This window comes from Semicossyphus pulcher, unplaced genomic scaffold (assembly GCF_022749685.1).
Source record: "Semicossyphus pulcher isolate SPU_LCO1_2020_fin unplaced genomic scaffold, fSemPul1.0.p SCAF_25, whole genome shotgun sequence".
Lineage (NCBI taxonomy): Eukaryota > Metazoa > Chordata > Actinopteri > Labriformes > Labridae > Semicossyphus > Semicossyphus pulcher.
Window position 1 is genome coordinate 4797766 of NW_027211699.1, and position 25306 is coordinate 4823071.

General features: G+C 43.2%; 1 protein-coding gene across 2 annotated transcripts in view; it reads left to right on the forward strand.

Annotated features, from left to right (window-relative positions):
- LOC138604128 (protein kinase C beta type-like) overlaps positions 1-25306 on the forward strand; it is a 110549-nt gene that overhangs the window by 48257 nt on the left and 36986 nt on the right. For both annotated transcript variants that reach the window (XM_069675983.1, XM_069675982.1), the window contains exons 4-9: positions 69-180; positions 1596-1724; positions 10772-10928; positions 12331-12465; positions 14360-14456; positions 19999-20142. In XM_069675983.1, coding sequence (XP_069532084.1) covers positions 69-180; positions 1596-1724; positions 10772-10928; positions 12331-12465; positions 14360-14456; positions 19999-20142 — 774 coding nt within the window. The remainder of the gene's footprint in view (positions 1-68; positions 181-1595; positions 1725-10771; positions 10929-12330; positions 12466-14359; positions 14457-19998; positions 20143-25306) is intronic.

The window sequence follows — 25306 nt, forward strand, 5'->3', positions numbered from 1 at the left end:
ATGCTATAACAGATAACAGAAAGAGCGACTGAATATAGATTTTGATGACTCATTCTTTCTCTTTCCAGGACCCGAGGTCGAAGCACAAGTTTAAGATCCACACCTACTCCAGCCCGACCTTCTGCGACCACTGCGGCTCTCTGCTCTACGGCCTCTTACACCAGGGCATGAGATGTGACCGTACGTACTCTACAATACACACATCAACTCTTGAGTTTGGGATGGATTATGTTGCAATTAATACTTACACATATAGTTTCATTTTATGGTCTAGTTAGCTGGTTAAGTTTTTGGTTTGTATAGCACTTATCAAAACCAGTGTAACAAAGTGCTTTACCAAACATGTAAAGTATGTACCTAAGTAAGTATGGCCAGTTGGACTTGAGAGGTTTTGAATGATGGTAGGTTTTACAGGAAGAAACTGGGAAAACCAGCATAACAAAGTGCTTTACGGAACATAGAAAACCCAAGGAAGTAAGGCAAGTAAGACTGGAGAAGAATGGCGTACGTTGTACTGGGAGATACAGCTGTGTATCATCAGCGCGGCAGTGGAATTTAAGTATGTCTTTGTATAATGTGGCCAAGCGTGGGCATATAAAGAGAAAAAACGTTGGCCCAAGTATCAGCCCCTGAGGAACTCCACAATTAACAAAAGAGTGAGGGGATCATGGTCACAAATAGAAACAAAAATTCAGAGCATAAAGAGGGAAAATTATTTAGCCCCAGTATTGACCCCTGAGGGACTCCACAATTAACTAATGATTGAGGGGAGACATGGTCACAAATACAAGCAAAAAAAATTCTGAGCGTTATGAGAGAAAATAATTTCGCTCCAGTATCAACCCCTTACGGACTCCACAATGACCTAAAGAGTGAAGGGAAACAAGGTCATCAATGGAAACAAATCATTTGGAGCATAAAGAGAGAAAATAATTTGGCCCCAGTATTTACCCCTGGGGGACTCCACAATTAACAAATGATTGAGGGGAAACATGGTCACGAATAGAAACAAAAAAAATTCAGAGCATAAAGACAGAAATAATTTGGCTCCAGTATTGACCCCTGGGGGACTCCACAATTAACAAATGATTGAGGGGAAACATGGTCACAAATAGAATCAAAAGAAATTCAGAGCATAAAGACAGAAATAATTTGGCCCCAGCATTGACCCCTGAGGGACTCCACAATTTACCCATGAGTGATGGGAAACATGGTCACAAATAGAAACAAAAAAATCCCAGTTGTCAAAAAGGAACAGAAACCCTTAAGACCCGTCCTAGATATACCCCCCCAGTGCTGCAGCCTCTAAATCATAATATTCGTGGTCAACCGTATCAAAAGCTGCACTTAAACCCAGCAGCACAAGAGCAGACAACAATGGATTCTAAATGCGGACTGTTCAATCATTTCTATACATACCGTACATTCTGCATCTTTATATCAGGAAGGCTACATCTTCTGGCAATAACAGTGCATGTCTAACCTGTTCCTTGATTTTCATTGAATATATTACGACTAAGTTTGTTGTGTGTGTGTGTGTGTGTGTGTGTGTGTGTGTGTGTGTGTGTGTGTGTGTGCGTGTGTGTGTTTTCCAGACTGTATGATGAACATCCATAAGCGCTGCGTGGCCAACGTGCCGAGCCTGTGTGGGACAGACCACACTGAGAGGAGAGGTCGCCTCATGATCACCGCTGAGGTCAAGACTAACGTACTCACTGTTACCAGTAAGTATGTGTCACTCGCACACACACACTGCCACACATACAGGTACAGCACACACGCTCATAGAGTCCTCAGCTACTGAGACACACATCTTGAGTATTAACGTTCAATGATGCCAGTGATGTGTCTCCCTCTAGTGGTAAACCTGTGGAGGTGAGGGATGAAAATAACGAGATCAGTGTTAATAAAAGTAAAGTTCAACCTGTGGCCATTACCAGGAATTTATTAGGATGTCTACTTGACTGCTTTGTATCTGTCTCATGCTTTTAGACACATACTGTAGTTACAAATGTGCCAGCCCAGCCTAGATACATCTAAGTAATATAAGATAAGACACAAACTGGAACACCTGACGCTAGAAATATGAAGTGTAATCCTGCAAATGTGATTATTCTCATGGTTTTCTCTGAAGGAGCTGCGTCCAACCAGCAAGAAAAAACAGCGGTCTTATCTTCCACTTACACAGTGTGTCACACACACACGCACCCACTGAAACATTAGTGTTTTGCTGTTGGGGAGATGACAGAGAAGAGGCATCAGTGAGTAAAACAAACAGCCGTTAGTGTCATTGTCACAGACACCCCTGACCTCCGTATGACTGGCCTTACTTACTGCTTTACTACTGGGCAGGTTCGTTTCAAAGCAGGATGGCTTCAAGTGTATGATGCAGAATCGTAAGTGTTAGCTATGTGTCTGTTTCTCCTGCCTGTATGTTGGTTGTTGAAATTAACTAATGGATTAGTTTTCTCTTGAAGAGTCTAAAATTATTTCTTGAGGCATCGTCATCTTCGTTTGACGAGAATCAGTAGAAAAACAAATACAAATTATTCAGAACTCGGCCGCCCGGATCATCACCCGCACCAAATCGTCAGACCACATCACCCCTATTCTCATCCAACTTCACTGGCTCCCAGTACAATACCGCATCCAATACAAAAACCTCCTCCTCACATACAAAGCTCTCCACCACCTAGCCCCTTCTTACCTCGGCGACCTCCTCCAAGATCACAGCCCCTCCCGCACGCTCCGCTCAGCCTCTGCTGGACTATTAACCATCCCCACATCACACCTCAGCACGATGGGTGCCCGAGCTTTCAGCTGCTCGGCACCCAGACTATGGAACTCCCTCCCCCCACACATAAGACAGTCAGACTCCATCACAACATTCAAATCCAAACTCAAAACCCACCTGTTCAAACTGGCATATTCACTCTGACACTGTGCACTACATTTGTTTTAAGCTGATGTCTGGTTTTAATAATGTTTGATGTTTTATTGTATGCTTTTATTTCCTGTAAGGTGACCTTGGGTGACCTGAAAGGCGCCATCAAATAAAATGTATTATTATTATTATTATTAAATTATCATAGAGGAAGTTTGTCAAAGAAAAACAGCGTTAATGTTGGATTCTTTATTTAAACCTTCAGGCTTTGTCTTCACTAGAAACAGTGATTATAAATACACGTCTATGTTCTCCACAATCAGCTACTAGAATAATTGTGATTGTGTTTTTAACTTTGGGACCCAATGCCTAATCTAGTTTAATGTTTAAATCTAGCAGGAAAATATAACTTAACTCTAAATATTTCGGTTTTAAGACCATGAAATGTCAGGGCATTGAACCGTTTCTCTTGTGTCAGAGTGAAATGAATCTAAAAGTCTCAAGAGAGAGGTCAACTGTAGGCTCACCTCTCTCCGTGAGAGGGTTTCCTGATCTCCATGTTTTATTCAGCTGATAAACGGATAATAGTAGAGAAATGTGTACGTGTAGTACCGTGTCTCACCTGCAGATGTCAGCACAGGTTCACATTAACTTTGTTACAGTTACAGCTGTGCCATTAAAAACTTTGATGTTTTTGATTAACCTTTTTTGCTGAAATGAGATCAATCCTTTATGACAAGAACTATAAAAAAACTAAACTTATCTAACATCCATTCACAGTTAATCTCATATCCTCAGTGTGACTCCATTTTACTACATCTGGGTGGATTGCTACAGAAGCCCTAAGCGGACATGTAGCCATACATTTTATTTACTCTGTTTCCCGTGATAACGAGTCATTTCTGGTTGTTTCCTCGAGACCTTGAGATAACGCTGTAGCACCATAACGCCAGATAGCCATAGCTCGAATCCCCAGAGTTGCAAAAGCACAAAACAAACAGGCTCAACTTATCACTCAAAAAACAAGCTTTGTTGTCTCGGGATGATGAGATAAATTAATCCGTTAAAATGCGAAAACCAGCGTTGATATCTCTACAAAAATAAGTGGAGCTCTTGATAAAAAAACAACAACCACAAATGACCTGTTTTTACGGGAAAACGGAGGAAACATATGAATGAATGTCTGCTTAGGGCTTCCGTAGATTACTCACAGCTTACATAAATAGGGGGTTGACGGTAGCTCAGTGCGTAGGGACTTGTCTTGCGAACCAGAGGGTGGCCGGCTCAAGTCCCGGCTGGTAGCTGGAGAGGTGCTGTGTCATTTCCTGAGCACTGCTGAGGTGCCCTTGAGCAAGGCACTGAATCCCCCACAGCTTGGGGCGCGTGTCCATGTGCAGCCCCCTCACTCTGACATCTCTCCATTAGTGCACGTCCACAGAATCCTGTTTGTGCATGTGTGTATTTCAGGCCTTTGTGTGTGAAGCACGTTTGTAATAATAGAGTGGAAACAATGAAGTATATCTTCTTCTTCTTCTTCTTCTTCTAAATCTGCTCAGACTGTATGGTAAGAAATGATAACCAGGCATTGGCTGCATGGATCACATTTGAACGTGCTTTGAATCTGAAGCTTTGAAACGTGCACATAAATACATTATCGTACAGTCTGTGTTTCAGATCTGGAAAGAAAATAATTAATCTATATATATATATACTACCTACTGAATGTAGTATAATGGAAATTTGACTTTCAGTATCTGAGACAGATAAACATCCCCACTATGTACCTCTAAAATAGTCCTGTCCTTAAAGAACAATGCATACGCAGGACGTGCTGAATACTGCATGTTACCTATTTTACCTTCATGGTGTTTACTGGGTTCCATCCCTCTTTCTCCGTCTCTCTCTCCTGCTCTCTCTTCCTGGTTCCCACGCTCAGAGACTGGTAATTAGCCGGGATTTACTTTGGGAAGTGATAAGAGAGCAGAGCGAACGCCGAGACTGCCATGACAGCAATGAAGGCCCGACCTCACACTGCCTGTTGGTAGAATAAAATACAGCTTTATTTTTCAAAATCTGAGGAAAAATTACAGAAAATGTTCGGATATTATTGTTTCTGTCAATCTATCTCATTTTTGTGCAGAAAATACATAAATATTCTGTTACGTTCTTATTTTTCTCCTCTTATTTCCCTTGTAGAATTTATGTACAGGCACAGCTAGAAGCAGACATGGGTGCAGTACTTAGTTTTGCCTACAGGGGTCAGTGTGGAGCCACCAGTAGCTTCCTCCTCATTGCAGTGAGGTGCAGAAAAAACCCCACCACCACAGAGACAGAACTGTAGAACCAGTAGGAATTATTCCACGGCTTAACGTAGCCGGGGCTGGTGGAAATGGCTGCTGCACCGAGAAATGCGTCCCTGCCGCAGACTCGTTTTGGATTTAATCAAAGTCAATTGACATGGGTGTAAAGTGACACTTTATTGATCACGTTTGAGTCACCTCCCCCCCCTCTTCGCTGGGAGATTAGAGCTGAGGGTCGGTGGCAGAACATGTGCCCGTAGAGAGGGAGAATCAGCTGGTAGCTCAAGGACGCTCCAGCAGGGGACATGCAGGGGGAGGTCGGAGCGGGGCCTTGGAAGATGCCCTCTTCCTTCGGTTTGCCACATTCTGCCTTATGTCAGGAGGAGAGTCTAAGAGAACTAGTTCGTACTATGTGTTGGCTGATCACATTGGAAAAAGAAATAGATGGGGGTGAGATGCAATGAATATTAAATAAATACATTAGTGGGGTTGTGGGATTCAGCCAAAGTATGAGGGAACAGAGGGAGTGGAAGGGGTTCCTCCGTCCTTACTTGTGTTGTAGTGTACTTTCCACTTATCACACCAGTGGTGACTCGGGCTGTCTGTCCGTTGGCTAGTTCAGGTTCAACGTTTAAAACAGATCAAGCGTCCAAAAAAAACCTAAAGATTGTAAGAAATAAGTTGATTTAATTTGATGTACAGCAAAATGTCCATAACTGAAACACTTGGTGTTCGTGGCAGGGGTGGGAATCGCAGGGTAACTCACCATACGATACGATACGATACGATACGATACGATACGATACGACACAATGCGATATGACAGGATACGATACGATGTGATACGATGTGATGCGACGCGATGCGATGCGACGCGACGCGATGCGATACAATTTGACGCGACACGACTCGACACAATACAACACGATACGAAGCAACGCATTACGATGGGATGCGATACGATATGATACATGATAAGTGGCCCAGAATAACGATAATATCACAATACAGCGATTCTGCTATAATTGATATATTGCAAGACAATGTAATTATTCACTGCAGTTTGGTTTCAGTTTCACAGAATTTGGAACAAACTGAGATCAAATAATACGCGGCGATGAGGCGAGTCAAATTGGCAGGAAAATCTGTTATCGATAATTGTATCGCACGAGTCAGGACGACGATATGTTGCCGTATCGATATCTTGTCCCACCCTTAGTTGGTGGTATTGATATCTATGTTAAACTCACACAAGGACATCTCTCCATGGGGCCTTTTGATGCTGATTTTTGGTATTAACGGGCACAGCTGTTCATTTCATTTAACTGAATCATTAGAATCCGTCCACTCAAACGATCTGTTAACAGAATGGCTTATGGATTGAGCACAGGTCCGACAGCGCTCTCACTGAACTAAAACACGGCTCAACGCTCAGTTCAGCTCGCTAACTAGTGAACTGAGGGCGGCCATTTGTGAAGGGCAAGCCAGTGAGCTGAGAGTTCAGTTAGGTAAGGACAATGTTTGCAAAACAAGTGAAAGCTGCTATAGCAAAGTCCTACCCTTTGCTGACACAAACCAAACGTATGAATGTGCTTAGCAGCCCTACAAGGAACTAACCTGTAGACACGAATTGTGCAGCACAAATGCAGACGAGTTGTGCAGAACACAAGAAGCTAACTTAGACGGTGATGAGGTCGTCTCATGTGGGAAAAAGTGCACTGCCAACACCCACGCTGCTTTGCACATACAGTATTCTGCTGTTACTGCACTCTTATCTCCACCCGCCCACCCTGTAGACTCAAATACATGCGTTATCTCTCACACTCACACACACACATCTGTACTCTTTGCAATTAGCACACACTATATGCAAGAAGATATTCACACATGCATACAGGCACATGTAGAATACACACCTGTGCACACACACACACACACACACACCCTCGTGTATTTACCCCAAGTGTCCTTCGAGACTATTTGGCATGCTACCCTCTTTATAGCTCCCCTCAAACAGCATTTGATGGTCACTTTAACAGGCATCATCTAATATTTATTGACCTGCTCCGCTGAGGGTTTAATGCCGGTCTGTGCTGTGGTTAACCTCCCGAAGCTTAGCGTAGCATAGCGCTTTAACAGCATGAAAACCTAATTTCTCTGACTTCTTAAAGGTGTTCTCATGCTGCGAGCTCGCTGGGAGGCTCTCCTTTCACTCGCGGTTTGAAAGGATGCGGTGTGTTCCCCGCAGCTCGGAGAGCTTTGCATCTCAATTGTTAATTGTAAGAAACATTTTGACTTTTATTGGTAAGACTGTGCTTCGGTTCTCATCCCGTCAGGCAGCGACAGTCTGAAAAGAGTCTTACTTAAGGGTGAACTCAGCTGCACTTCATTACAAGAAGGACAAACTTCAGTAATATGTGACACTCACTGTAAATGTGACATTTGTAATGATCATAATTTGTCTTCTAATCATTGCAGTCGGCTCTTTGTTGTCTGTGATTAACACCACTTGCAGCCTTGTCTAATTGTGAAATCCAGCACTTTCTACATTTACTCTTTTTCCTTCAGGCTGCCAGAAAATCAACATCAAGCGTTTAAGTTCAGCAAAGTGCAGTTTAACTTGCAATCAGCCGCCATAATTACCTTTATTTCGCTCGCCAATGGTGCTGGGTGACAAGTAGAGATCTGTTCGAACACGAACCTTTAAGATCAACACAGACTCTAACTTCTACAGGAGAAAATATCATCAGATAAGAGACCCCAGAAAGAACGAACTCAAAGTGACCCAAGTAGGGTGATTCAAAATGCTGTCACCAGAACAGACCAAAACAGGCAGCAGGACAGGAGTCTGCTCCGATCGTGTGTTCGACCTGATTACACCCACTGAACTGAGCCCAACACGAACCCTGGTGAGGTCTCAGTGATGACCTCTTACATCTCATAACTTAAAATGCTCTAATGGAAAAGTTACTGCATGTTTATGGAGCTGTTTACACCTGGTGTTAACATGCGTCCTGAGAGATCACAAGAGGACAGCCTTAAGTACAGGTGTAAACGTTAAGGACGCATTGAGCAGTTCCCTTCAGGAAGTTGCGATGTTGCGTTGCTGCAAACTCAAAATGTGCAAAATGTGCACGAGGTGTAAACAAACAGTGTGTGCTTCAAATACACACACACACAGCGCCGTGCCGCCCTGCCCGCTCCCCCGTTCACCTCTGTTACGCCTCTGATACGACCTCCGATGCCAGCACAGAGTGGCGAAACGACTTCACCCCACCGTTCCACCACTGTGTGTTTTACATTAAAGACGAGGCGTAATGATCCCGCCTTGAACTGGCAGTGTAAAAGCAGCTTCAGAGTCATTGTGCAGTGAGAACCTAATCCCCCTTTCTCTTATCAATCCAATTGGGTGCAACTTTTCTGCAAATTTGACCAATTATCTGCACGTGGAGCGTCATCAAACTCACTTCTTCAAAATATGTATTTGCTGTGAAGCAGCTTATCGGTGTGATCGTCTCTCTGTCATGAGCTTGTTAATCCGGCCTTGAACCACAGTGTCTTTGAGGACACTCTGTACAGTGAATCTGTGATAATAAATCCAGAACTAGACGTCTTCACGTGATCATTTATCCATGTGTCCATGCTGAAACTTAGCAGTCCTTAGCCACTTTCTGGTGCCTTTAGTTGAGTCGACTGACCAATCGGAGTTCCTAACTTTCCACCAACCAGAGGCTGTTACTGATGTTTGTGTCAGCGCTGATCTCAAATAGTCATTGCATCAGTAAGATAGTAATCCTCCTGCCTCCTTGTTTAAAGCTGCCACAGCTGCCGAAATAACGAGTAGAACAGCATATAATAATAATGATGAATAATGTGTCAGTTCTCAGGCATTGAAAGCGCACGTGCAGTGAGAAATGAGCATTTAATGGCTGTTGACGTTCGTGTCATTCAGTTTATACATATTTGATTTGGCATCTTGTCACAGAAATCCACCAGGAAGTGATTTCAGAAGACAAACGGCTCGCTCGGGCAATGGATGGATTTATTGGAACGTTTGTCCCAGTCGCTCACAGTGACTGTGTTCAACAGAAAATATTTGGCAGCAACAATCGCAGAAAAATCCCGCAAAAATCCTGGAGGGACTGATTCAGATGTGATCACTCACATACTTTGTTATTTATTTAATGATTTTATAAGCTTATAAAGGTGTTTTAGGTTAATGGTTTATTTGCACACTGAGCAGGGTAGTGTGATCCGATCAAGTTGTCACTTATACGTATTTGGAGATCTGTTAATGCCAGGTGTGACCTGATGTTCTTAGAGCTGTAAAGGTGTAAACAGCCTCTGTCAGTCTTAGTTTTTAGTGGGAAAGAACTCTAAACCGACTAAACCAAAGTGCCAATCCTCCCCCGACCTTTCCCCTTTTTTTCACCAGAAAGTAAACCACGAGTGTGACCACATGTTTGGTGTTACTGAGCCAGTAAGCTGAGATACCAGGAGACGTGTTTTTAGACGGATATTGTGCAGCGGACAGGGTCGGATCAAATTTTTAGTGTTCCTAAAAGGTAATAAATAAGGAATGCCGTCTCTCTAGCGGGCCGGAGCCTGAGCTGCTGAGTGAAGTTGAGAGGCACTCGCTTGAACTTCAGTGAATCAAACTCCCGCGCAGGAGTCGTGCAGGGTTTCTCCTTTTCATTCAAGGATCAGAAACTAAAATTCTTCTTTACCCTCCTTCTATAAGATGCTGTGAGCTTATCATAGTTTCCTCTGCCGTTCTAAGTCCTGTCATTCTCCACAGAAAACATTTTTGAGCTACATCAGCTGAGTACTTCCTGTGTTTGTATGGGGAGTGGGGAAGGTTCTTGGGTATGTACACGAGTGCTTCCCTAGCGTGCGGCCTATAGGACACTAGCACTAGCTTGGCTCCTTGTAATTAAATGTGACCTCATCTCATGTGACACACACACACACACACACACAGGTGATTTTACACCACTGGAATGCAATTACAGCCCAATAACAGGCGGCAAAAAAGAAGGATTAGTGTTGGAACTGGCAACCTTCATCGGCCTACATGGTCATTACAAACAAATCTGGCAACCTCAAGGCGTTAACCCCCGATACAACTCTGTTTTGTTCTCAGGTTTAACATGTATGTTGGTTTCAGGAGAGTTTTGCTGCTAATCTACTCAACAGGAACTATTTTCCAAACGTGCTGTGCTAACAAGGCTCGAAATAACACCTGCTAGAAATACGGTTAACGTGAATCATGACAAATGAATAATTGGTACAATTTCAGCAGGACATGTCTGCGCAAGTACAGTAATGGTGTTCTTGAACCCACCTGGCTTTTTTATCCGCGCAGGCCACCCGCCACGGGTAAAAGGCTCCAGCAGAGAGGAATATGAATACAAGCATGAGGTTATTAATAATTATTTCCCTAGTCATTCTGCTCCTGTTATTGCTTCAAGGAAAATGGAGTCCGAACCAGCCGGTACTGCAGCACTAAAGATTTCTGTCCACAGAATGTTACTGAAATCAAACTGACCGTCTGTCTTCTCCTCTTTCTCTCCTGTTCTCTTTCCAGTCAAAGAGGGCAGAAATCTGGTTCCTATGGACCCCAACGGTCTGTCAGACCCCTACGTGAAGCTTAAACTGATCCCAGACCCCCGCAGCGAGAGCAAACAGAAGACCAAGACCATAAAGTGCTGCCTCAACCCCACCTGGAACGAGACCTTTAAATTGTAAGGCTTTCTGCCACCACGTTGCTGCTCTTATGTATCGTCAGCATCTCTCCTCCAGTTCTTTCTTCTCTTTCATCTCACTCACTCTGTGCAGAGTTTTCATCACATTATGCTCGCCTTTCCAAGCATGTGTAACCGCTGGCGTCAGAATAAAAACAACCCACATCTGGCTCCCCGTACTCTTGAAATCTGATTTTGGGGTTGTTTCCTGCAGTTGGCTCTAATTACATTCTTAATAAGCTACATCACAGTTTGCATGGAGGGAGGCTGAGATTTGCATTTTCAGGCATCTGGGTGCAGATGTTCAGTTTGAAAGGAACTTTTTCTACCTTTGCAGCAAAATCTGAGAGAATAGAAGCAAACATACAGGCTCTGTATTCCTGTTATTTTGACTCTGATTAGCACCTTTCAGACAGTCCCGCTAGAAAGTCGCTATGTCACTATCGCCAACCAATTCCCATACATTCTACGAGACCAATTTTGTCCAATCAACACAACTTTTCCCAAATGTAACCAAATTCCCCTGTGGGCGTCGTCATGTATGTCACCAAACTTACTTCCTCGCTATTAAAGATATTAACCCCTTTAGGTCGATGATACATCCAACATCAGAGGGCATTGTTTACTGCCCCTTTAATATCTTTGGAAAGCTACAGGCCAAAGACTTCCTTCCTTTTTATCGTAAATCCATGATGATAAATACGATACGCTTTGTCTTATAATAATAAGTTATCAGCTCTCTTTGTTGAAAATAAGCCGTCTTCTTAGTCGTCACGTTTGTGGACCAATCGGTGGCTGCGTTTCTGACTTTCCACCAACCAGACGCCCCTTTTTACATTGCAGTTCTGCCACAGCGCCGTAACGAAGCTCCACCGCTATGCCGCCTTTGCCATTTCACATTGAACCAAGCATAACGCCGCCCCAGTGTGTGTTTGTACATAACGTTCCGGCATACGCACAGGACACGGCGCCGTTCCGCCCTGCCCGCTCCCCCATTTACACTGACGCCGTTTAGCCTCTGATACTACCTCTGCCTATATTAAAGGCGAGGTGTAGTAATCCCGCCTTGAACTGGCAGTGTAAAAGCGGCTTTAGAGTCATTGTGCAGTGAGAAAATAATCCCCCTTTCTCTTGTCAATGATTTTATACTGAGCAGAACAGTGTAAATAAAATTAACATAGATTCTCCTTTGAACTCAAGATTTGACAATTAGCAAGGTTTTCTGCACTCTAAACTTTTATCATTTTGTGTGGCGGATTTTGTTTTAACATTTTAGGTCGCAACAATCCCAAAAAAGTGTTCTGGTGCGAACGCTTTAGAGGCCACAAATTGTTATGGCAAGACAAGACCTGCAGGTATCTTCTCCCTCGTCCAACTGTTGACTGTCTCTGTTCCTCTCCAGCCACCTGAAGGAGTACGACAAGGACCGCCGCCTGTCCGTCGAGGTGTGGGACTGGGACCTGACCAGCCGCAACGACTTCATGGGGTCGCTGTCCTTTGGCATCTCGGAGCTCCAGAAACAAGGAGTGGATGGATGGTGAGATGAAAGGAGGGATGGATGGAGAAGGGTTCGGAGTAGCACAGGAAGAGGAGGGAGGGAGAGTGAAGGTGACCTTGTTTATTACTGCACTGTTGGAGAAATACTTAAGTTCGAGCTCCTCTTTTTTATTCAGGTGATTCTTAGCGCCAAAGCATCTCTTCCCCGTCTCTTTATCTCTTCTTCTTTATCTCTCCGGTTCCCTCCCTCTCCCTCCCTCCCTCTCCCTCTCTCTCTCGTGCTCAGTCTCTATATCTCTCCATCTTCCTCCCTTTTTACTGTCGGTGCTGTGTCAGGGTTTTTAATGAGATGCCAGTGTTTGAGGTGGATGGTGGAGGTGGAGAGATGCCATTAAAAGCCTGATATATTCATTGAGAGCAGATAGAACCTGTGCGAGTGTGCGTCCATCACCTCTTCCTCAATGTGCAGCTCCAAAGCTTCACATCAGCCGGCACCAACATCCAGGTAGAACAGAGTGACAGGGACAGGGACATAACAGCTGAGCTTTAGAGTTAAAATTCAGCATGTTATTTCTCTCTGTTTCTCATGTTGTCACTTTCAGGGTGGGAAGTTTACATGCGGTTATGATGTCACACTGCCCTGTCACAGGTTTACACATCATCCAAACTTACTGAATCTGACCAATCTTTATCCCTTAAGGCACTTTTTGGGTGATCAGCAACTGAAAACATGATATGTGGTGAAAATACAAACAGACAGTCGGCCATATCTGAAGTTTAAACAGCATATTTAATGACCCATTAGCTATCGTTAGCAAACAGCTTATATTGGCATTTAAAAAACTTACTAGCTAGCATTACTGTTTAATAGTGTTACATGGTATGATTAGAGAGACTTAAATAACTAGCCAACAATAAGATTAGTTAACCAGTTAGCTTATATTAGTTAGCTAGCTAGCTAACAGCTATGACAGCCATGATTGTCACAGACAGTTGGCCATATCTGAAGTTTAAACAACATATTTGATGATGCATTAGCTATCTTTAGGTAACAGCTTGAGTTAGCATTCAAAAAACTTCCTAGCTAACATTAGTGTTTAATAGTGTTACATAGTATGATTGGAGAGACATAAACAACAAGCTAACTATGATAGTAGTTAGCTAGCCAGCTAACAGCTACGACAGCAATGATTCTCAAAGACAGTCGGCCATATTTTAAGTTTAAACATCATATTTAATGACCCGTTAGCTACCTTTAGCTAACAGCTTAAGTTAGCATTCAAAAAACTTACTAGCCAACGTTACTGTTGAGTAGTGTTACATGGTATGATTGGAGAGACATAAATAACTAGCTAACAATAATATTAGTTAGCTAGCTAACAGCTGTGACAGCCATGATCGTCACAGCAAGCCTCCCCTCTAACACACGCAGCAGTAATGTTTGATAATGTACTTTTCTCTGACCCTATCCCATCTCTAAGTGCCCCATATATACACTAGTGAAGCCTGAGAAGAACAGTGTGTTTGGCAGGGCCTTGATGCAGGGAACAGAGAGTAATCTCACCTGGCTGGGTTAAGAACAATAAAGCCTGAAGACTGAAAAACGTTTTCTGAAACCTGTGTCACTAAAGCAAACACATTTACTGTGAATACAGTGGTGATGGTGAGAGGCTTTAGTTGTAATGAGGCCAATATGGAAAATAATATTGTATTGATTTGGTTAAATTACAGCCTGTTTTTGGGCCTCTGCCTGTCAGGCTTTGCTACATCACCATGAAGGAGAGAGAATTACTAAATAATCATCCGATGATTCTTCGGGACTGTAAATCGGTGCACCGACTGTCAGCTGCTTCATCTAATTGCACCAGTTTAAAGGCTTAAATTGTATAAACTAAATGAGAATTGATTTGACTCGACGTATTCTCTGTGCTCAGGTTTAAGCTGCTCTCCCAGGAAGAAGGCGAGTACTTCAATGTTCCCGTCGCTCCGGAGGGGGAGGAGGGCAACGAGGAGCTGCGGCAGAAGTTTGAGGTGTGTGTGTGTGTGTGCATTTGTACCTTTTAGTCCACTTGTGTTTTTATGTGGAACCGTTGGCAAATGTGTGCCTGAATGCGTGTGAATGTGTCGGCGTGGTGAATGCTTGTGAATGTGTGTGTGCGCTGTGTCTGCATCTGTGTGTGTCTGAGTGAGAGCCTCTCTGGGAGAGCTGTTAGCAGTTGGCAGGCACACTTAGAGTACCATCCGGTCTGGCACACTGCAGGTCCAGACGTGCATGTGTGTGTTCGGTGTGTGTGTTAGTGTGTGTGTGTGTGTGTGTGGCTGACCAATAGGGCCCACTCATTAACACATTTGGCAGTAGGGAGGATAACCCCACTACTCTTTTTTTTTCTCTTTTCCGCTTCTCCTTCTGTCTTGCTGACACTTAGCCTTAGTTTTGCTTTTGTTTCCTCACCTGTCCCTGTTTCAGCTCCAATTTAAGCAGACGGTTAGCTTAGCTTAGCACAGAAACTACAGGTTATTGCTTCACTAATATCGTAATGGGGTGGTTACGAGTTCTCTTCACAGTTAAATTTCAAAAGAGTGAAACGAGATGGATGTTTCAAACTAAGTTTGAGTGGAAAAACTGTTCAGTCGCTGCGGAAATGCTAATGTTTCTTACTAGCTAATCAGTAGCATCTGTAGGCTGTAGGTGGGATTTTAACATATTAACCCAGAGAGACATTTATTGAACTTTTGACGTAGAAAAAAAACATTCCTGGAGGTCAAAGTGCTTTAAAAAGTTTTCCTTATTGTGTCATATTTGGAGGAGTTTGAGGTTGGGAACATCAAGAGCTCCCAGAGACGAGCCGGAACAGCTCGTAAACGAGCCAGTTAACTAGTTTATCATATGTCCCACAGAATAAGACTCTGTTGCTGTGAGTTTTTGCTGAGAGAGCTTGTGGAAAGTATCAAACTTGCAGATTGCTCGACCACATCTCCATAGAAATAGCGAGTGGCTGGTAAATGGCACACATAAATCAGTATGTGAGAAAAACGAAGGCTAACAAGCCAGGTGCGGTGAGCGCAGATGCTGATATCTGCGTATTAGTGCTAACATTTAAATAATGTGAAACTACACTTTATTGTAAAGGACGGTGGATAATCAGAAATTAGCGAAGGGAGAGTAGGGATGATATGCAGCAAAAGGCCGAAGTTTGTCATCAATCCCTGGGGCCGCTGCGTCGAGGCCTGTGCCTCTATACGCGGTGCGCCGCTGAGCTAAAGTGGCGCCCAGAAACTAGAAAAACTGGAGCTTAGAAAGCCGTAATATTCGCCAGATAAAACCTTTTAAAAGGCTCCAACATCACGAACAAGGCCGAGAGATGAAGTTCAGTGTCTGAATTATCTCAGGTGATGTCTTCAGACAGCTAGCGCCCACCTGTCATTCAAGATGACAACATCCCTAATCATTCACAATTATAAGCCTTAATATAATATGAATAGATGAACAGTGCAAAAGTTCAACCCCTGCGCACTTGTCATAAATATACAAGTGAGCTATAGAGACTAAAATCATGTTTTGTACCAGGCTGTAAACATGCTTATCTCTACTTTAAGTATGGGGCCTAATGGGGAATGACTCGCTTAGGAGCCAGCCTCAAGTGGCCACTCGAGGAACTGCAGTTTTTGGCACATTTGCATTAGCCTCATTTCTCAGTCCAGGAGTTTTCTGCTTTTTTTTACCGAATACAAAATGTTTTAAACAGCTTCTACTTTCAGTGAAGTGCCCAGAAATAAGACTATTTTCTTTGTTTATAGTGTGTTCAGTTAAGAGTCTGGATGTTTTGTTCTCCTCTCGAGCCTCCATTGTCTCCTCGCCGTCTCCATTTTCCTCCCTTTCTCTCCTTCACTTATCTGTTTTGTCCTCCGTCACCTTCACTGCCCCCCTGTGTGTTTCTCTCTCTTTATCTGTTTTCCTCTCCCTCCTCCTCCTCAAGGTCAGGGTCCTCAGACGTTCACTGAGACACAATCTCAGGGGAGGAAGCTATCGCACGAGCGCGCGCACACACACACACACAAACACACAAGAAGGAAGGCTGATGGAGAGAGTCAGGAAGACAGAGACAGACAGACAGAGAGAGATTTCACTTTGGTAACATGACCTGCACGCCTCCATTCAACCCAGCCAGAGTCTCTCTCACACACACACACACACACACACACACACACACACACACACACAATTTCTTTATCTACTCATTTCAAGTTTAATGCAACATTACTTACTTTCTGGACACACTTACAGTAAAGTAACTAATACATATCAGTCCCTCCAGGAAGTTGCAAGTTGCGTTCCTGCAAATTCGACCGATCGCCACAACATCAGATTTCCTTGCCCGTGTGAACTCATTTTTGTCACCCAACTCGCTTCTTTGATGTTCAGAATATGCATCCCCTGAGGTCTGCTGTGTTATGTAAACATCTGAGGGCATCTTTTACTGTATTGCTTACTTGATGTTTGTATCATCCCTGATGTCTAATAGTCATTGCACAGTGAGATAGTAATCCCCCCGTCTTTTGTCATTGATTTATACTGCAGCAGCATAAATGTAACAAATAACGCGGAGATTCTTCTTTGCAATTATGGATAGCATTAAAGATAGAATCTCGAAGTTCTCAGTTTTATTCTATTCGGCGGCACCTGAAGGTATAACGTTAAGGTTCCCTTTGTTACGGTTGTAACTCTTGATTTTCCTGGCTGACGGTCGCTTTCCTCTTTAGACTGTTTGCTTCATCTGAGCGTCGAGTTTGTTTCTTTTTCTTTGGATTTTCACTTATTGTTGAAGTTGTATCTGTAGTCATCCATCTTTTCTTTGTATGTTCAGCCATAGTAGATTACTGTTTACTCGCAACACTTGCAGAGACCGGAGAAGCAGCCGCTTAGCTCCGCCTACCCTCTCTGGCAGACCAACCACTGCTGGCTGATGGTAAACACGTCACTAACTGGGCGCCGCTTGTGATTTTTTTCCACAAATGTCGCCACAGACACCCAGTCTGTAATAATACTATATACTGGAAATGCAAAGGCTTTCATCACCATTGTGTTACCTCATTCAGTTATAGATAGTGACTTAACAGACATTTATTTACATTAAAATCTTTGAGATTATTTATTGCGCTTTCTTTGCATTCTTTCCTCCCTGTCTCACACCTCCTCCTCCTCTTTCTCCACTTTTGTTCTCTTTTTGATTCTCCATTTCCTTTGTCATGTTTACCTTTTCCGTCCCTTTCTCTACCTCCTTTTTTTTTTTTTTTTCAAAGGGTATTGAGAGGGAGACATGGGGGGGAAGAGGGTGGACAGTAGCATTGAGACAAAGAGAGGTATAGACAGATTTCATGTTAACGACTTATTTAAAAAAGCAAACATTTGTTACCTTTTTAGTTTTCATGAATGACCCTTATTCACACGAGCTGGCCCGAAACTAATACGATACATTATGTGTCATGGAGGTGGTGGTATCGCTTGATATCTCGGGTGCTGTCTATATTATTAAAGGCAGAAGACGCTGCTGTCACAGTCAAAAAGAAGATTTTCTGAGAGAAATCAGGGTGAGGGTTCTCTAATAGTCGAACTGCTGCAGTTCTCATATGTCAATCACATGAGACGACATTCATACATTTAATGATAAGATTGATTCGTCCTTCTCGAGAAAATCTTCCAGGTTTTTGCAGCCGCCATTCATCCTTCTTTAACCGCCTGTAATGTGCACTAAAGTACAGAACACATAGCTGCAGTCAGAGAGACAGACACAGAGAGCAGCATTAATCTATAAAGGCTCGCAGAGTGTTGACTCCAGCATGCTCGGCTGCTCCCAAATACCTCGACTGCTCCTCTGTGTGTGTGTGTGTGTGTGTGTGTGTGTGTGAGAGAACAGATGGAGACAGATAGAGCCTTTTATCCATTGATGAGCAGAGAAACCGTACGGGTTGCACCAATCGCACACACACACACACACACACACACACACACACAACAAACAGTGCAGGGAGCAGCAGCAGAGTACCTGAAAGCTTTACTCTGACAATTTTCAGGACGAGGCAGAGGAGAAATTACTGCACAGGACAGGAGAAGTGCAGAGGGCCTCGATGTGGATCAGCAATTTCAAGATAAGATAGGATAAGATGTTCTCGTCCCGCACCTCCGGCTCCGAGAGTTGTTCGTGTTTTAAGACCGTCTTTAAATGAAGGAGGGCTTAACAAAGTAAAGAATGAGATTATAACGAGATTAGATTTTAGGATTCTAATAGTTTTCGATGACAAGGTCGACGCAGGGACGATTCAGCCGAGAGTGAATGGAGGAGCGAGACAGGGAAGTGGTGACAGACATGAATAAATGGAGAGTCAGAGACAAAGGGCGCATTTATAAAGATGAAGGAGAGATGAGTTTGAGAGAGAGAAGAGAGGGATGGAAGCAGAACTTTCAGAGTGAGCGGTTGAAGGACAGAAACAAGGCAAAGTGGTGACAGGCGTGATTGAATAAAGTGGCAGACTCACAGGGAGGCCATTTCTGTTATGGAAAGTGTGAAGTGGAGTTTAAAGTGCCTGCGCAGAATAATTTAAATTTCACGAACAAAAAGGTTCAAACTTTCCCTTTTAACATATTTACCACTTCTGCTCTCCTGATGCTGCGACTAAAATGTTTTCTATGAAACTAAAATGTGACAAATCCAGAACATTTAGGGGACATTTTCAAAGCTTTGAGGCCTTGTTTTATTTTACTGGATCAACAGTTTTCAGAATGAGGTGTGCAGAAATGGTGTCCAGCTGTGTCAACTTAAAATTGAAATGAGGTGTATCTGCCTAAAGAGTCCAACCTCTCATACAATGACAGTAAATAAAGATGGACGACACATCTGCTCTCATTGTACAAAATTGAAGCCAAAACAGCCCCCCGTGATAGGCGCTGCCATCCCGCGCTGGTGACGTCATTTGGAGCCAGTGCTGCGCAGTAGAGATCAGCGGGTGGAGCCGCCGTAGCCACCTCCGCTAACCAAAACACACACTTAACTTACCGAAAAAAAACAGCAAGGAACCCGCATGTCCGGTCAGCTTCTTGTGTTGGTCTGAAGCAGACGTTAACAGATACAGAAACTTCAATGACTGTAGCGATTGTTTTAGTTACGCCTCCTCTCGCGGTTCCTCCTCTACTCTGCTAATCCAGAAAAGATCGGCTGCAGGAGCCGTATTTGTCAACAGAGCACACTTGGATGTAAATCAGCATGATAAGAACGAACTATAATGATCTAATTGATCTATAGTTTGACTCAAGTCCAGGTGTGAGTGTGAGTGTGAGTGTGAAAGGTTGTCTGTGTCTATGTGTCAGCCCTCTGATTGACTGGTGATCAGAACAGGTTGTACCCTGTGTCTCGCCCAATGACAGCTGGGATTGGCTCCAGCTCCCCCCGCTACCCTGAACAGAAGCATTACAGATAATGGATGGATGGATGAAGTTAATGTGCATAACCAACTCACCTCTTTAATGCTCATGCTTGTGTCTAACTAAGTCCTGTGTATGCTCTTTATCCTCATCTAGAGGGCAAAGATTGGTCCCAGCAAGAACACAGAAGGCAAGTCGGCCAACGCTGCGTCCCGCTTCGACTCCAATGGCAACCAAGATCGCATGAAGCTGTCGGACTTTAACTTCCTGATGGTGCTGGGCAAGGGCAGCTTCGGCAAGGTGAGGCCACATTGTCTCTTCTGTATTCATTCAGTTCAGTTCTTCAAACCTTTGTCTAAGCATCATTAGTCGTTAATACTGCCCTAATTTACAATGATGTTGCGATACAGAAAAGCAGTCAGCAACACAATACAGAGTAGTGTCATCTGCATAAAGACGGATATTACAGTCGGTTATCGAAGAGACAATGTTATTAATACAGCTCCAGAAAATATTAAGAGACTGCTCCAAATGTTCCTTAAATCAGCATCTCTCTCTTCATGTAATGGTCAGCCCAATTCAGATCAGAACCCCATTGAAACCTCCTGAATGTGATGAAGAGCAAGATGGATAGTCACAAGCCATCGAACAAAGCCGAGCTGCTAACGTCACCCGACAGCAGTGAAAAAGACTGGTGGAGAGCATGCCAAGACGCATGAAAGCTGTAATTAAAAACCAGGTTTTTTCCACCAAATACAGATATCTGAAAAATTAAACATTAGTCTTCTGTTGTTTAAACATGAACATGAACTTGTCTTCTTTGCATTATTTGAGGTCTGAAAAACATCTTTCTTTTTTGCATCTTTTGTTTATCTGAACCAGTCGTCTTTTTCTGCAAATAAAAGACCTAAATGAGAATATTTGATTTGGAAGTATGGAGAAATGTACAAACCTATAAATAGTGGAACTAAGGAAAAACATATTTTTGCAGCGGCCTCTTATTTTTCCCAGAGCTGTATAAATGAAAATAAGACCGGGCCCAGAACTGTTCCTTGTGGAACACCTTTTGTTGTAGTAAAATATCTGATTGACTATTTCCAGCTTTGACACACTGAAATATGTCAAAAAGGTAATTCTGAAATCATTTTAAAGCAGTGAGTCAAACCCATTGATCATGAGAATAATCAACTGTATCAAAAGCTTTAACAAGTCAATGGAAACAGCAGCACAATGCTTCTTCTTGTCCATACTGGAAAACTATTATTGACAACTGATGTGACAGCTGAAATCAGACTGGTGAGGGCTCAAAGCAGAATATTTAAATAGTTATTTACCAGTGATTCTAGGATGTTTGCCAGATAGAGACGTTTGGATAATGGCTGATAATTATTAGGATTGCTGTTGTCTCCTCCCTTGTATGAAGATGCACCTGAGCAGTGTGCATCACAGGTGCATATTATGCTCTGTATCTGCATATGACTCATTATTGCCATTACCAGTGCACCTGGAGGATTAACACAGAATCAGCAGCAGAAGCAGGATGACTCATAATTGACTGAAACCACAATATTTTTTCTTCGATTCACTTTAAGGATCCGACAATATCTAGCTTCCTTTGTGTTTAAAACTTGGGAACTTATTTCGTGTTTCTTTTCGTGATTGCCAGAATTGTTGTCTTTTAAAGTCGAGATGAAACGGCATTTCGAGAGTATCTAGCTTCCGTATCGTGACATATTTCCGAGTGAAACAGGACGTGCAGGCGGGACATATCATTAGAGGGATTTGATTTGGTCGTTGAGAAGTGGGCGTAGACAGACGTTCTCCACAGCGCAGTAGCTAGCTAACTGGCCGAGCGTTCTTGGCGCTCTGCCGCTAAATGTTGCAGATTGATTGACAGGTGGATGTCATGATATTATTGGTTGGTACTAGCTTACATAAGCACACGTGATATTTTGTTTTACAGGAAGAAAATATTATCGGATTTTGATATAAGAATACGAAGAAATGGAATTTCTGTATTTTTTTTTGCTATATATTACCGGGGATGTGATCTAAAAGGATTAAAATGACAATTTTTATTTCACCTCGACTTTAAGAGTCTGCTGCTGCCCTTACTTCACATTGAGATATGCTGCCCCCACTGTTCAGGGGCTTGACTGTAACCACATTCATTTTTAAACACACCCACTGCACCCAAGGAACGTATCATTGTTGGGTAGCATCATGCGTACGAAAAGTATATCTGCACTGTAATTGCGTGCTATGATGAATACCTCTTTGAGCATTTGTGTGCTTTGTATCCACGCGCGGCAAAAGCAAAGACAGACAGGAAGAGTAGATAGAGATGGAATGAGTTAAAGGAGATGGAGCGCAGGTAGACAGAGATGGATGAAGGGAAAGAGGCGAAGACTGTGACGTGACAAGTGCAGAGAGTGATGAAAGGGGAGAGAGACAGAGATGTGAGAGCATGGCGGCAAGGTTGACATGAATGAATTGAGAGAGAGGTAAAAACGTCAGACTGAATGAAGAGAGGAAGAGTGGAAAAGGAGCGGAGGGAGGGGGGGGGGCTTGAGGAGGGAAGACTGACATGAATGAATGAAAATCAAGGCACGAAACAGAAAGAATGGGAAGAGACAGAAAGAGGGGGGGCGAGATGGAAAATTGGGTAAACAGCAGGGGTGGGGAGAGAGAGAGAGAGAAAGTCACAGAAAGAGAGAAAAAGAGAGAGAGGCCATTGTCTGTGTACCAGACCTGTATGCCGGCTGCCTGTTTCCATGGTAACAGGCATTTAAAGCTACACCGATGCGTCAATGTGGAGAGGCTGAGTCGAGGGGCGATCATTACTGGAATACCCGACACACACATGCATGCACACGCAGAGTCCTGAAACACACACAAGACGTACACACTCCTTTTTTAGGCGTATTCCATGAACACACACCAGGACAGGTTGTTCAGACAGAGAAACACACACATGTAACCACATTCACGTGATGTGTGTTATTTGAATGGTTTTAATAGTTCCTGTGTTTGTGTATGAGTGCTGGTACCTTCAGAGCTGCTCTCAGTGTCAGAGAACATCTGCATCACAATACAGCTGCTAACATCCCTCTACGGAAATGCTTACAGTGTGATGCTAACACGGACACACTTGTATCTCATGGGCAGACGCAGGCAAGCGCAGACTTCAGCCTGATCTGTGATGTCATATCTACACACACATAAACACTAACCACAAGCTTACTTGCAGGAACACACTCTTAGACACACGTATATTAAGCACCATGGACAGCGCTCCTCAAGCTACAGTCCCCCTACCATACATATGCCTATATGTAAGGATGTTTTACAGGTATATATAGTGGGTCTGATTCTACATCGTTTATTTTTAAAGGTAGAGACATAGAACATGGGTATTATTTAATTAATTCAACTTGATTTATTTAGAAACATTTAATGTTAGGGATAAATATGTCTGCCATCCTGTCAGGGGCTTTAATCAACATGGCCTCATGGCAGCGACACAGCCCCAAACTTCAACAGTTAGTTCCGGGCCAAGTAATCTGATTGGACAAGAGGCATTCCATGAGTGCTGATATAGAGAACAACATCACTGGGACTTTTCACTCCGTGTATCACTCCGCCTCAGCCAGCTGGTGTTCTGAATACTGTTAATTACAGTAGAAAGTGAGTGTATCACACAGCAGACTCTTATTTCCCTGGTTGTATGGTAGATTAATGTACATGATAAAAAACAGCTGATCTGTGGTAACCTGTAGACACAGAGTATAGGAGGACGTTTGGGTTGCTCGGCAACAAAAGTCCAGTGTCAGTTAAGTTGTGGAACTAGTTGAGTTGATGGAGCAAATAATAATCTGTTGTTGATTTTTACTGTTTACTTCTATTTGCCGCTTGTATAACTGTTGTATAAAAGCAATATCACACCCGAGGTCGTGCTGTTATACTGAATATCAGCACTGCTGTGATTCGGTTGTAGGTACAAGGCCACAAGCTCCCTCCCCTATATGATATTGCCAAAGTATCTTGTGTTATTGTGATCAGATATTTAGCCGCTTGCAGCTTTAAATACGATTCAGTAGCCGGGATGTAAACATAATAAAAGCCTGTTTAATTTACGAATAAACGCATTAAATATTTTCTATAGGGCCTGCAAGACAGGACTTGCCTCGTTGGATGTCATCAGACTATACGGACTACTGTGTATGATATATGACAGACTACAATAATACAACGCAGGACACTTTATTACAACATACTTCAGTATCGTGCAGAGCAGTGTAGTGCAGCGGAGTGTGCTGTCATTAGTTTTCCCTGGGTAAATAAATTCACAGTGCAAGGTCAGCAGAGAAAACACAGTGGCATCATTTACGACACATGACAGTTATTATCCTGAGGTCTGTTTTTCTGTCAGATGACCCTGAACAACTTTCTTGGAATAAAAAAGGGTGGTGCTGATAGTGACAAACGCTTCAGTTCAGAGTTTATTAATGACACCGGTGACCAGAGTGACCTTGAGTGAGACGCTGAGATTGTGCATCAGGCCCTGCCCGAAACATAAAAAAGGTGTTATTAAAAAGGACATCTTCCTAAATGTAGCATCATGACACCGGAAAGGTTGTTTCTCAGTGTCCGGCCCATGTCTTGTCTGCAGCGGCGTTTTTGATTTCGGATGAAACCCTGTGGTTTTATGTCCTCTCTCTCTCGCTCTCTCGCTCTTGCTCTCGTCCTTGCCTTTGTGGTTGCATAAAATGAGCTCTGGGCCAGATGGTGTCCTTCCTCTCTGTTTCAACTTTACGGAGTTTGTATTTACATAGAGTCACACTGCCACCATATGGGACGAGCTCACGCATACACAAACACACACACACACACACACACACACACACACTTTCTCTCACACTTAAAGCTGCTTTTCAATAAATCCGACTTCAGCAGATATCTGAACTTTAATGCGAAAGATTAGAATGCATGTTCTTGAACTGTGGCTGCCCTCTCATGCACACGCACACACATATGTAGACTGTATCTGTGTGTGTCCATTTGTGCTGCACTCCCTGTCGTATCCCAAACCCAGTGAACCCCCCTTCATTATCGTGCCTGAATATTTATAAGGCATAAACAGCAAAGTTTTAGATCTCTTCTGGGGGAAATAATTATCAAGTGGACATAAGGTCACTCTTATTGCTCTATTTATTGAATAATGAGTTTGAAATGGTTTCATTTTACATAATTAAGCTGACATTTACCTACGGCAACTTAATACGAAGGTGTTTCTAGTCACATGTGTCGGTTTGCAGTCGTAGAATATGTCGACTCACTGATGAGATTAAGCCTGTGGTGTTTCTTTAAACAATGGTCCTTCTAAGATCGGGTCTATCTTGCTTCCCCAGAGGACATTAAACACATCAATAAATCAATCAAACTCAGCTTAACTCGAGCAGCT